The 13,637-nt window shown below is 41.1% G+C and overlaps 1 protein-coding gene across 1 annotated transcript; it reads left to right on the top strand.

Annotated features, from left to right (window-relative positions):
* The first annotated feature begins 416 nt into the window (after positions 1–416).
* Positions 417–10,091, top strand: LOC137431368 (ephrin-B2a). The gene is made up of 4 exons (XM_078769044.1): positions 417–435; positions 4,872–4,964; positions 5,301–5,393; positions 5,509–10,091. Exons 2-4 carry the CDS (start codon positions 4,910–4,912, stop codon positions 6,030–6,032), a joined length of 672 nt encoding a protein of 223 aa, XP_078625170.1. The 5' UTR covers positions 417–435; positions 4,872–4,909; the 3' UTR covers positions 6,033–10,091.
* The last annotated feature ends 3,546 nt before the right edge of the window (positions 10,092–13,637 follow it).

Below are 13,637 nucleotides of genomic sequence, written 5' to 3'. Positions count from 1 at the left end.
CTACTTTGACAGGCCCCTCCTTCGTGCACAGCCCCCCTACTTTGACAGTGCACCACCATTTTTGTCATCCCATGATCTCTGTTACATCCATTCACCTTTCCAACCCAATCATCCTATTTGATAGTTTCAGTATTTCCTCTGCCTCCGCCTCAATCCCGCACCTCCTCCTTTTATGCCCTATCCTGATCATGAATTCCCTTGATGTTTGTACCACTGGCAGATCTACCTTGCTCTTTCCAAGAGCTTCACTCCTGTAAAAAGAAAGAAAGAAGTAAACACAACTTAATTGCGCTCCTGAGCTGAAGGACGAGGCATTATGTTTTCGGATTGTCCGTCCTGCAGTCCATGCGTTCGCCCGTTGTCGGTTTTTGTTACGACAACTTGAGAACAACAAAAGGGATTGCAACCAAAGTTGACACAAGTATGGACTGCAATGTGAGGATGAATATTGCTTAGATTTTGCGTTCTAAAGTTTAAAAGTATAAGTATAATTCGTATAAGAAAGTATAAGTTCAAAAGTATAATTAAAACATGTGAGTTTTAATTAAAAAATCTTTGTTACCACGATAACTTGTGAACCACTGAAGAGACTTCAACCAAATTTGGCACGAGAATAGACTACAATATAAAGATTAACTGATCACATTTTGGATTCAACAAATCAAAGGTCAATGGTCACTTGCCTTTTGAGAATCATTTTGCAGAACCATAATTTGAGTTAGAAACATCTGATGTTGTGTCTCTTCTACTTATCTTTATTTTCTCTCTCACACTCTCTCATGTGAGCTCCAATTTTTGATGTAACCTTTAATTGAAATAAAAAGTAAGTCGGTTGACATCTAATGTGGGCAGACGCATATCCATTGACGCATTTGCGTCAAAACTCAGTTTTTTTTTTATTTCCTTCAATCTATCTATAATTCCATTAATCTCTGTGTGTATGTGTGTATGTGTGTATGTGTGTATGTGTGTTTGTATGTTTGTCTGTGACCGCTGTTTCTCGACAACCACGGGTCCGATATACTTTAAACTTGCCAGGTATATTGCTGGGGACCCGAGGATGTGCCTTTTCAAGGTTTGAAATTAATCGGACAAGTACTTACCGAGCTATGGCGATTTAGCCGTTCGCCGTTCGCTTTGGCGTTGCGAATGGACCAAACCATTGCATGTAAATAGAGGGGGGGGGGGGTTCTGTGGTCGTTGTGAATGGACCAAACCATTCATGTAAATAGAGGGGGGGGGGGGGGGTTCTGTGGTCGTTACTGCCACGTGGTTTCAAAGTTTTTTTTTGTTGTTGTTGTTTGCACGCATGTTTTTTTGCACCCACGTACGGGCACGCCCTAGGATGTTTACACACACACACCCCTACACAAATTTTTTTTTTTTTTTGGCAAGGAACGGGCACCCACGTACGGGCACGTCCTAGCTTATATATAGTACGGGCATGCCCTAGTAAAAAGCAATTTTACAAACTTCTTTGACACAGTAAGAAGGATCAGTGTTACTTTGCACAACGTTATTCACAATCAATCCACAATAAATACTAGAACGGCACTCAGTAGAGAGCATACCTCCGCCTGGCTGGCCATATCACTCAGTAGAGAGCATACCTCCGCCTGGTTGGCCATATCACTCAATGGTGAAGAATCACTTTCCAAATTCTACTAGCTGGATCCGGATCCGGATCTTCACCAAAATTGAATCGATTCTTCCTTGTCACACACATAACCTGTCCACCAAGTTTCGTCCGAATCCGTCCTCTACTTTTTGAGATATCCTGCTATGTATCGTTTTTGGCCCTATCTCCCAATGATGAAGTCACTTAAAAAAATTAAATAATTCTTATATCCGAATCCATATTCATATCTTCACCAAAATCGAATCGAATCGTCCTTGCCAGACACCCAACCTCTCCACCAAGTTTTGTCCAAATCCGTGCACAACCTTTTGAGATATCCTGCTATGTATCGTTTTTGGCCCTATCTCCCAATGGTGAAGAATCACTTTTAAAAATTCTAGTAGCCGGATCCGAATCCAGATCTTCACCAAAATCTAATTATTTCGTAATTGTCACATACGCTACATCTCTGCCAAAATTTCGTCCGAATCCGTCCACTACTTTTTGAGATATTCTGTTCACAAACGGACAAACAAACAAAGACAGACAGGGGTGAAAACAACCTCCAACCACCTTTGGTGGCGTAGGTAACAATTGACATGCTATCATTAGCAAATATGCTCCAACTCCTCTCTCTCTCTCTCTCTCTAAATGGCAGTATTGGCACTTTAATAGTGCTGACTGGACTGGCTTATGGAAGTTCAATTTTGACATTCCTTGGGAAGATTACTGCCGATCTCTTCGGGTGAGGCCTCTGTCTCTGCAGTGGCTGAAGTTATTGTTGCAGGAATGGAGGCTTATATTCATTTTTTCTTTTACGACTATCGCTCCTTCTAATTCCTGGCTCAGCCATTCCTTCCTACTCTGCGGCCATTCGTGCAAGGAGCGTGGAATATCGGACCTGAAAAGGTCTTCCTCTGACTCACATTCAGCCTTCATCTCCGCTTTAAATCATGTTATTCGTGAGGTGAAGCATTCCACGATCCAAAGGAAGTGTGGCAGCCTCTACTCTTCTTTTACTAATCGGTATTTCTGGTCATTAGCCAAAGGTATCTCCAACAACTTCTGTCGCTCTACCTTTCCTTCACTTTTCCGTTACAATGATGCTATCGCTGTCTCTCACGCAGCAACTCTTTTCTGTTCTCTTTTCTCCTCTGATTCCACATTGGATGACTCTAACCTTCTAACACCCCCTGATGCACTCCTTGCGAATCCTACATTATATGGCTATAATCTCTTTTCTTAAAGTCAAAAAGTACTTCTCTCTCTGGACACGAGCAAGGCGTATTGACTGGATGGCATTCTTCCTCGTATCTTGAAGGAATGTGCTTCAGAACTTGCACCCGCGCTTTCTTGTTTATTTCACTTCTGTTTAAAAATCAAAACTTTTCATCTTTCCTGGAAACATGCATTCGTACAGCCTATTCTAAAGAAGCATGATTGTTCAAACCCTTCCAACTACCGTCCGATTGCTCTGATTTCTACTATTTCCAAATTCTTTGCATTCTCATTTCCCCAATCATCTTGAATCTCTTCTCTTTGATCAGAACAGCTTTTGTAAGGTGAGATCTACTGGTAATATCCTTTCTGATATTACGAATGGCTGGTCTTCTTTTCTGAGAGACTTTGGGGAATCGTTTGTTGTCGGCCAAGATATGTTGAAAGCTTTTGACTTCTAATGTAGTTACTGGGGGTCTGATCTCCAATCTCCCCTGTTTCAGCTTTCCTCTTTCACACTGCTCTCTCATATGGAGCCTTCTCTCCAGCCGTTCTATCTCCATAATTGTTGATGGTTCAACCTCCCATCTTCCCTACCAACAGCGATGTCTCTCAGGATTCTGTCCTGTCTCCTATAGCCTCCATTCTCTTTATCAATGATCTTCTTTCTTCGATAAATAACCAAATGCATTCATATGCTGACGACTCAACAAGTTACATTCCTTTCCGTTTTTCACATGTGCTCCATCTTCTCCTGCTAGGAACAGCTCTTTCACGAGCCTCGATTCAGTATACCAAAAAAAAAAAAAGGGTAATGTGACAACTTGCCTTAATACAGTTGCTTGCATCACATACAAACATCTAAATGGAGCCCTTACTGTGGTGTGGGCATGCTTTCATGCTTACGCACATGTTGGTGCATCTTCTTTTTCCCTGGCTCATACTCTATCCAGGGTAATTCCTTTAGGAAAAATGTCCTCCCTTTTTATCATTTAACTTCCATTTATTTTGCACATCTGAGCCTCATCCTCAAATTTTAGTTTTAGTTGACCAATCAATCTCGAAAGAAAACTTTTGTGTGCTTAGTTGAACAAATTGGATTACTCATTTTGTTGAACCTAGATTAATCGTATCTCAGAGCCCGTGAAACAAATTTTTCAAGCTAACCAACGTACAGGAATTGGACCTTGCAATACCATTGGTCCATTCGCACTCACGATTACTTGTTAACTGAGGTTTCCGAGGATCATGTGGGGTATCGAAAAATGGAATAGAGACCATCACATACTTTTTTTGCAGCAAAACTTTACTTGCCCCATTTGGATTATTTGGAAGGAGATGTGCCTGCCTGGCAGTGACCTACACTTGCCCTGGGTCCTCGGGCAACCATTGATGTCAGGCACTGTTGTATGCCCCGTTAACCTTCCCTAACCCAGCCCTCTTCCCCTGCAGGGTTATTGTATTCCTTCCCTCCTCTTTTCCTTTCCTTTTCTTCATTCCCTTGTTACATCGGCCTGGTTCCACACCGCCTCACTGTTAGTATTTAACTATTTTATCTTATAAAGTAAATAAAACTGTCACCTCACTCTTCTGTATTGTTAGGGTTAGGGTTAGGGATGTTCGTTTTTTTTGTTTGTTTTTTTGTTTTTTGGATGGGGAGGGGTTACCACCCCATTTATAATCCAAAATGGTCATCATTTAATGTCCAACTCTTCAAAATTCTCAAGGAACATATGGGTGGCATGAAGTGTTAAAGAAATCAAAGTAGTTCCCATCCTAAATATTGATATGCTTCTCGTATTAAGTTGTTACCATACCAATGGGACAAACGTATGTGTATGGTCAGGAATAATTGGATAAATAAGGTAACTTTCATGATGAACTTCACATTTCTTTAAAAATTGGCTGGAACAAAAAGTGCAGGTTAACCTTGAAGAATCGATGTGTTGAATAGATGGTAATTAATTATGTACCTATTAATGTCGGAAATATAACTACTGTACTTCCTTCACCCATCCCCTCTATCCTCCATCAGCAACATCAGTTGGTACATTGGAGGGATTGGATAATCGCATGGGGGGTGCTTGCCAGACACTCGGCATGAAGCTCGTAATGAAGGTTGGACAAGGTAAGGAGGCATTGTCTCTTTGTCATTGCATAACAACCTGTTACCTATTGTTCTTGTCTCTCTAATCAGTTACCATATTAATTTTTGCCAAGCCCTATGGGCCCATTTTTGTTTGCTAAATGGACTGCATCTAAAAGTGGCAATTGCTCATTAATTTATTGTACCATTGCACATTTGTGTTTAGCTATTTATTTATATGCTTGTTGCACTCTCAGGCATGATCACCTCATTTATTTCCGTTATGATCGATTGTTTTGCCAAATAGTAAATTGTTACTAAAAATTCCCCTGTAAATATCATAACACCCCACGGTCCTCCTTTGTGTGTACATGGCAGACCCAAATGACCCTAACTTGGCAACCCCACCTCGAACGTCTCCCCGTGGCACAATCCCACCTCGTCACCGGACTTTGAACACTCATGCCTCAGGTCTTTATAAGGAGAGGATGTATCTTTTGGTCAAATAATGTTGCAGTAGTGGGTCTGAAAATTCAAATGGGGTGCAATTATTTATACCTTTGTTGTTGTCCTTTGACCCTAACAGACAATGAGAAACCGGTAGATGGAGATGGTGCGCGGACAACACCTCAACTAGCCCCTCAAGTGGCTCTCATTGTCGGGGTTGCTTCGGGCGCAGTGCTCTTCATGGTCTTTGTGATTCTTTTGGTGCTGGCAATTCTACGATGCCGTCGACGTCGGGGAAAGACTAAACACGCTTCAGCTCCGCCACTTCCAGGCTTGACTGGAGGGACGACACCAGTGTCTTGTAGTGGAGGTGGCAGCCTTGGGTCAGGTCCTGGTTCAGGCTCAACCACAGGGTCTATGCATCACCATCATCTTCATCATCACCCACTCGGTGCTCTGGTTTCTAGTCCAAAGCATCAAACCATGACTGGTGGGGCTGGTGGAACAGAGCCGAGTGACATAATCATTCCATTACGAGCAGGAGATGGGCCTGGAGCAGGGTACTGCCCACACTATGAGAAAGTTAGTGGGGACTATGGGCACCCAGTATATATTGTTCAGGAGATACCACCACAGAGTCCCAGCGTTTACTACAAAGTTTGAGACTGTCTCCTTACCAAGCTCATTTGTCTGGCTGACTTTCGTTCAATTCTAAGAAGTGTTGCCCACCAGCATTTGACTTGTGATTCGTGATGAACATCTGGACTACACCGAGATATATTTCAAGAGTGTATTAATCATCGCAATGTCAGGGGTCTGCCTGGGGATTTTCAAACCATTATGAACACCCAGTCTGCACTTGACTATGTGATGACAAGGGATGGACCTCATCAGAATATGATGCGTACTGTGTAGCACTTTGATCTTTAAGCAGGGTGGGGTTAATTCTCAGAAATATGTAATTAGCTACCTATTACTCCCCTCCCCCCTCAATTCTCAGAGAGCTCATTGTCGATGAGAATACAGACTTGGGCTTTGCAAGTTTAAGTAACTGACCTTGCAATCACTGATGCAGAGTTGCATCTCTGCGTCCTGATGTTTCCATGACCAAATTAATGGTCGAACAAAACACCAAAGCCTGAGATTGGTTTGGTGATGTGGATTGGATGAGTATAGAGAGCCATTCATGGGGCGAGTGGCCTTGTGGAGATAATGGAGGGGAGAAAACTCAGAGAATAGCATATTTTCTTGACCGATAGACTGTAACTCCCAATAGCGCTAATGAACCTCATCAGAATAAGGTCTCACAACTGTGTATATAACTGAAATTTCCAGGCCTATATTTTACTCCAGGGTCTCTCTTTCTTTGAACACTGCTTCCAAGGGGTTGATATTGTTAACTCTTTGGAGATTTTCTCTCTTTCTAACCCTGTATTTCTCAACCTATTTGTCTAACTACTCCCTCTCTCCCCTTCTCTCACACTCTTCGGCTCTCCCTTCCTCTCTCTCGCTATTCCCCACGTATACATTCTCCCTCACTATTTCTGTCTCTCACTCTTTCTACTTTCACATGGTCACTGAATCAGGTACACAATAAGCTGAAGGAATTCTTCAGGTTTCCCTCTGTGACACTCTCTCTCATTCTCTCTCACACACACAAACACACACAAACACACACACACACACACACACACACACACTTCTTCATGAACTTAGACAAAGGACCTTTTGACTCAAGACTACGACGAAGTATTTGATTGGTGCAAATATTATTTTAAAATTCCATTTATAAAATATTTCTACTTACACTGGGATAACCTCTCCTAAAGACATTTAAACATGTCTATTAACACTACTTTCTTTGCTAAGTCATAGTTCCATTCGTTTAATAGCGTGTTTAAGTAAATTGTTTAAGTTTCACACTTTACATAAAGATTTATTGAATTTCACGTAACATACTTTAGGAGGGAGAAAGAGGAATATCCTTACACATAGATGCTGAAAGCAAAGTGAAAGAGTAGGACATAGATCTCAAAGAGAAATATAAATCTCCAAGAAAGGACATCTTTCCTTAAACAGGTAATGGTAGAGGTGATGGAGTGGTGTACACCTTAGGCAAGATTGTGGGAGGAGATGATTCGATAAAGTTTTGATAAAATTATTTCTAATTATTATGTTGTGTCCATATTGGCACAGATTGAAAGAAGCATGATTTTATGATCAGGGAAAAGTAGGAGGGAATTTTGAAGGAAAAAATTTTTCCCTGATGATTTTTCACTTTCCTTCTAATAATAAAGATTTAACCAACTGTGAAATTGTCATGTGGCAAGATGCAAAATCAGAAAGCAAAATTTGGGCTGTGTTCTAAGTGAAATGACTTGCTGCAATGGCACTTTAATTTCACTCGTCAATGGAGTGGGATTGGGGAATTTTACGTGAAGTTGGATCGGAACCATCGGATGGCCAATTGAGCATGACATCCATCCCCCCTTTTCAGACCGGGTTGTTTTTTTTCAAATGTGTTTCTCTTGTAGTTTCACATGACCTCCAAGATCACGTCACATGATCCACTTGAACGTGCGTATTTTATAACGTGCTTAACCCTAACCCTAATTTGCACTCATAGACCCAGCCAATCCAAACTCCGATTGACTTGGCAGGTCCCAGTGAAGTTGCTCTGTAATTGATGCAGTTTTGAATTGTTGAAAAAGAATCCTGAGTTACAAATTAAAAAGTACAATTTTAAATGTCATATTTGCATGCCTTACTTATGGTTCATTATATGTTCTAGGTGCTCAGACTGTTACTCATGACCTTTTGACTTTGACTCATTCTTGGCTTGTCAGGACTCGACGGCATCGCTGATCATTTCACTTAAAGTTCTTACCTGATTTGTGCAATTTGATGACACAATGTCTGGTCAGTTTTCTGGCTTTAGTTTCCTTTTTTTTCTTAGTCTTTCTTCACCATCCTTTTTTTTTTTTTACTTTCGTTCCACTGTACTATCTCTATCTCATCAGTTAAAGGATTTGTATTTTGACAACCATTTTTATAGTGGTTTTCATTTTTAAGGGTGGTTGTTTGTTCATTTTGCATTGGTCACATATGACTTTGGTCCTGCTATTGAGGACATTGAGTCTGAGATGGTCAGTACGGTACTTTATGTATGCCAACAGGCGATGGCCTAATAGTGCAGTATCCCTTGGCTGATCTCATGTTGGTGTGTGATTTTCTTATTTTGTGTTTTATTTGTTTTGAGCAGAAATATAGCTTTAACAACACGAGTCCAAAACAGATGGCCAAAATTTATATTCATAGACTTTTTGCAAATGCGCACAACAATTTCACACTTCTTCCGAGTACAATTTCATGGTGTGAAGTAACCTGTGACACACACACACACACACACACACACACACACACACACACACACACACACACACACACACACACACACACACACACTCTCTCTCTCTCTCTTGTTGTTTCTCTCCCTCTCTCTCTTCTTCCCTATACATTGCCCCTGTGGGTTGTTATTTTGGAGAGACTTCCCTTGGGATTTGGGTTTATACGTGGTAGCTAGTTTGGCTGAGGATTTCCTCCGTCCGCTTCTATTCTCATTGATTGTTCAACCTAATCTGGAAACACTGATGGCATGTTGGGTTATGCAAATCAAGTATTTGCACCAAATACCCCTGATTCAATGTGGAGTCGGAACAGTATATAGGTCTTGCCAAAAGCCTTGCATCTCAAAGCTTACTTTTGTCTTGCTGATGACACCATTAAAGCAGAAACACGTGTCGAAGACTGAACCTTTTAGAATGCTGTCTTTAACATTTCCCCCTAAGGGTTGTTTCTGGTAATTTCTTTTTTGGAGAATTTTTTTTAAGATTGTAGAATTATGAGGACATCTTCTGTGTCGTTCTCTTTCCATTGAACATGACATCAAATGATGATGTGTTGGGTTATGCAAATCAAACATTTGCACCAAATACGGCTCCTGCAATGTGGAGTGTGCAGGCCTAGACAAAAGGTTTGTGATTTTATGCTTATGTTTGCCTTCTGATGATGCCATTAAGTTCTACATGTGTCCAAGGCTGTAGCTTCTAGGAGACATTTTTTGTTCGCTCTCTCTCTCTCCCTCTGGCTTTCTTTCTTTAATAATGGAACTCCTTTACAAAGAACTTAAATGAAGGTGAATGCCATTGTGCCCATCAAGCCTGCATAATGGTTGCCAACCTCTAGTTGTTTGTCCTTGCTCTATTAATTTTAAATGCTGAGGGTCAAGCAAGGAAGCAGCACGCACCATTTTAAAAGTTATCGGGTCGGGTTAGAAACACCGATCTCCCAGACGTTACATCGCCGAGCCCTTTTTTTTTCTCTTCCTCATTAATTTTGCCAAACTTATTACTTGTAAGTATGATGTTTACTTTGCAAGCTGTTACCTTTCTTGGAAACATGATTTCACTGGAGACCGGCTGAGTGACCAATGTACACTCCTGGGGTCGTGTTGTAGCAGTGACATAATTATCACCGGATTTGATGCAAAATTACATTCTGTATATTATGTGCTCACCTCGCTCTCCCTTACCTGCTCACACGATACCCTGCTTCCAAAATGCCACGGTTTTGATACCTCGCTTTCGCACTGTCCCACTGTACCACATTTGTAAATCTATGTACATCAGTATTACCACAATAAATTCTGCTTCTCTTCTTACAGAGCAGGTGCATTTGTGTTGTGAGCGCAAAGTCCAATAAAAAGCATACCTGTGCAGCACGGTGGGTACAAGGTTCTGGAATTACCTGAGTTTCCATATGTTGATTTTTGGATAAAGAAGTGGAATTGTTTGTGCGCTTTCGACACAGTCAAATTATCTTGGAACTGAAAATTGGCAATGCAGTATCTCGGAGTGTTATTGCTATAATTGGCACTTTTAGCACATAATATAAAATATAAAAATGAAGTGTGAAAGATGTTTTCTTTGACTCGCTCAACACCGCGGGTAGAAGTTTGTTTTCCTTTTCAATGCAGTGGAGGTTTACATTTATTGATGCGCTTACCCTCCTTAAGTGGTTGTGCCAACTGTGCTGCACAAAGCCGTGTCTTATTCCAGGAATATGCCGATTGTAGCAAAAACGAAGTGATTCTTCACCATTGGGAGATAGGGCCAAAAACTATATATAGCAGGATATCTCAAGGTTATGGACGGATTTGGACGAAACTTGGTGGAGATGTTGGGTGTGCGACGAGGATGAATCTATTCGATTTTGGTGAAGATCTGAATATGGATTTGAATATGAGAATTATTTAATTAATAAGTGATTCTTCACCATTGACAGATCGGGTGAAAAGCGATATATATCATGATATTTAAAAAAGTTAGGACGAGTTATGACTAAACTTGGTGGATGAGTTCGTTCGGTGACAAGAACAAGCCGATTATATTTTGGTTCAGGTCCGAATCCAGATCTGGCCCATCAGTGGATACAAAACGTAAACTGTTCACCAGGTGGAGGTATGCTCTCTACCGAGTGCGGTTCAGGTTGCCTTCTGTTATTGTCCAACGGAATGAATAACCGTATCTTTAAAATACGGTTCTTGTCATCCTCGGCCAGGTTTCTTTAAGGTAGGTGCAGCGTTGTGCAAGACCTGGAGATGGAACTGCACTGAAGTGAGATTGAATTGTAAAGTTGATGATGAGAGAGATGAATTGGGCTTCAGAGTTAATGCAATGTAATTGCTGGTTAGGAGGTATAATATAGGACAGTGCATAAATGGTAGTCTCAGAGGGGGGAGGCAGGGAAGGTTGGGTTCTACGGGGGCAAAGAATGGTGTAATGGTTGAGAGGAAATGTGAGGGTTGGAAGACCATGAATATGGAGTGCGATTGGGAAATTATCCGAGTAAAGTGCAGAACTCTGGCTTTTGTGGCGATGGAGTTCCATTAAAGATAGTAATATCTCAATATGAAATTTCTTTTTTTGTGTGTGCCGATTGTTCTCGACGGCGCTCCCATACTTTTCTTGCTGATTTTGTTATGCTAAACACGTGGCCACGATAAAACGAGGCCTTCTCTTTCTGCCCTACTTTCTGTATCTATCCATACGGTTCATCCATGTGTGGTCTGTGTCGTGTCTTCCGGTTCCTCCTTTCAGTCAACCTGTGATTTTTCATCTTTTAAATCTCCATATGCAAATGCTCTTCATGACAGGGAACGCAGGGAATATAAATATAAAAACATGCTTTTCCACCGAGTCCAACTTAAGCGGTTACAACTGTTACTAGTCCTGGTAAGGTCACTTTGGGCCTTCATAGCCGATTATAATGGCATCGCTTTGAAAGTGGAGCTCCAGTGTGTTAACTGAACATGCTGGATTGGCTTGGCCAGCGGAATGTTTGCTCTCCACTGCAGTTTCCCCCCCTCTCCCACCACTCCTGTGCTTCAGCTGATTAACAAGCAGGAATGTTTAAACCCACCCTCCCCCATTCCCACACTCTGAACATTCTTGTGTCTGGCCAGGCTGAGCCAGTCTTGATAGCCAATGTTAAACACAAAATGTAACGCACAACAAGAATAATACAGTGCACTGTATGTCTGTCTGCCATGTTCATCAGTTCTCCTTTATGGACTTTCTGTTTTATACATGCGTGTGCGTGTCATGTGCTATTTTGATGTACCTACTACATTTCAGGACAAGTCTTTGTTTCAATTCCACTTCTTCATGCTTATTGAAGACTTGGAACAGATGGGCAGTTGTATTTGTATGATTATTTTATGTAAAGTTGGATTGGAACTAAAATACACAGATTTTGTGATTCAAATGTATCGTAGGTACATGTTCTGTTCCTATTTAGATGTTCTTCCAAATGAGAGCTATTTACTGAAGAAAGAAGACTTGGAAGTTGAATTCTTAAGTCAGATTCAAGTCTGTTCACTGTCCGTATCAAAAGTAGGACTTATTAAGAGGGCCTAACAAGTCTAGTGCTGCCTTTTATTATCTCCTCGTACTAGGATTTCCACATGCCCCAATTACAACCTGGACTCTTACTCAAACATCTGTTAAGAATATTTGTTTGGTTGGAGGTGGAAACATCCAACGTTCCTCGTGGGATCCAGGTTTTCAAATGTTGTGGATATTTTCTTCGAGCTCTTAATTGCCATTTAATCACATTCACCGTCCATGGCATCGGACCTGAACGATATGTTCCTGTTGCCATCACTGCACAAAATCCGTTTTCAGACCTTGATGTCCCAGGATACTCATTTGTTGTGCCTTGCGACACCATGTACATTGACCACGGTGATGAAAGCCTCGTGTGAAGCTGCTCTTTCCTGCTCATTTATCGGATGCCAAATGAACTGTACCGTCGCTTGCTCAGCATTCGAATGACTTCCTAAAACATTTACATCAATCACGTCATGGAGTTTTGATGTGACGAGTCGCATCTGTTCCATCTATAATAATAATAATGATCCGTCAGAGGGCTCTCTTCCCTCTCGAGGTGATTTTTTAATGCATTGCCAAATCAATGATCAGGGTTGATGTTGCCTTTAGTCTTCCATTTCATGCTGTTCTCTTTATTTTATTTATGTTTTGCTCTAAAGGCCAATGCTCAAAATGTCAGCCACACCTCATTTGCCACAATGGTGAACATGCTCTTTTCAGCTTTTGCAGTTGATAACATCGATCAACTTGTCTGGTAACACAGAATCACACGAGTCTTAACCAAGACTGCAACATGGTATTCCTTCATATGAATTAGGTGACGTTCTGTACAGTATAGTACAAACTCGTAGTAACTATGTGCAGTAAGTAAATAGACTATTAAATAAATATCATGGAATCGGGCCCTGGGCTGTGTCAACAGACCGAGCTTCTGCATTCTAATCATTTGATTGCAAGTTCAAATTCTTGACCCTGCTGGAAAGACTTTGGTACACTATCCAATGCATACCTGTGCAATCAAGTGTGATGAAGAAGAGGATGCTTTGTTGGATGAATACTTATCTTACTATAATTTACCAAATGTCTGTCCGTCTGTTCCCAGGTACCGCAAAAAACGGCCGAACCGATCGCAACGATATTTTGGGTGGGTAATCCTGGGACCCCCTGGAGTAAAATAGGCTAGATTGTTTTTCCAAATTTTTCCAATTTTCCAGTTTTCCCAAACACGATGGAATAATATTTACCGACATGAACAGTGATGTGGCTTTTATTGAAATTCTACAAATACCGTTTAGATTTTGATGATTTGCGTGTGATA

This window comes from Myxine glutinosa, unplaced genomic scaffold (genome assembly GCF_964187855.1).
Source record: "Myxine glutinosa unplaced genomic scaffold, kmMyxGlut1.1 SCAFFOLD_1009, whole genome shotgun sequence".
Classification (NCBI taxonomy): Eukaryota; Metazoa; Chordata; class Myxini; order Myxiniformes; family Myxinidae; genus Myxine; species Myxine glutinosa.
This window is presented reverse-complemented; position numbering and strand designations above follow the sequence as displayed.

What these genes read in the sequence shown, in the direction of transcription:
- LOC137431368 (XM_078769044.1), top strand. Translation starts at nt 4,910, where the DNA reads ATGGGGGGTGCTTGCCAGACACTCGGCATGAAGCTCGTAATGAAGGTT. An exon ending in CGTAATGAAGGTTGGACAAG is followed by an intron (nt 4,965 to 5,300) that starts GTAAGGAGGCAT and finishes TGTACATGGCAG; the next exon opens with ACCCAAATGACCCTAACTTG. An exon ending in TTTGAACACTCATGCCTCAG is followed by an intron (nt 5,394 to 5,508) that starts GTCTTTATAAGG and finishes TGACCCTAACAG; the next exon opens with ACAATGAGAAACCGGTAGAT.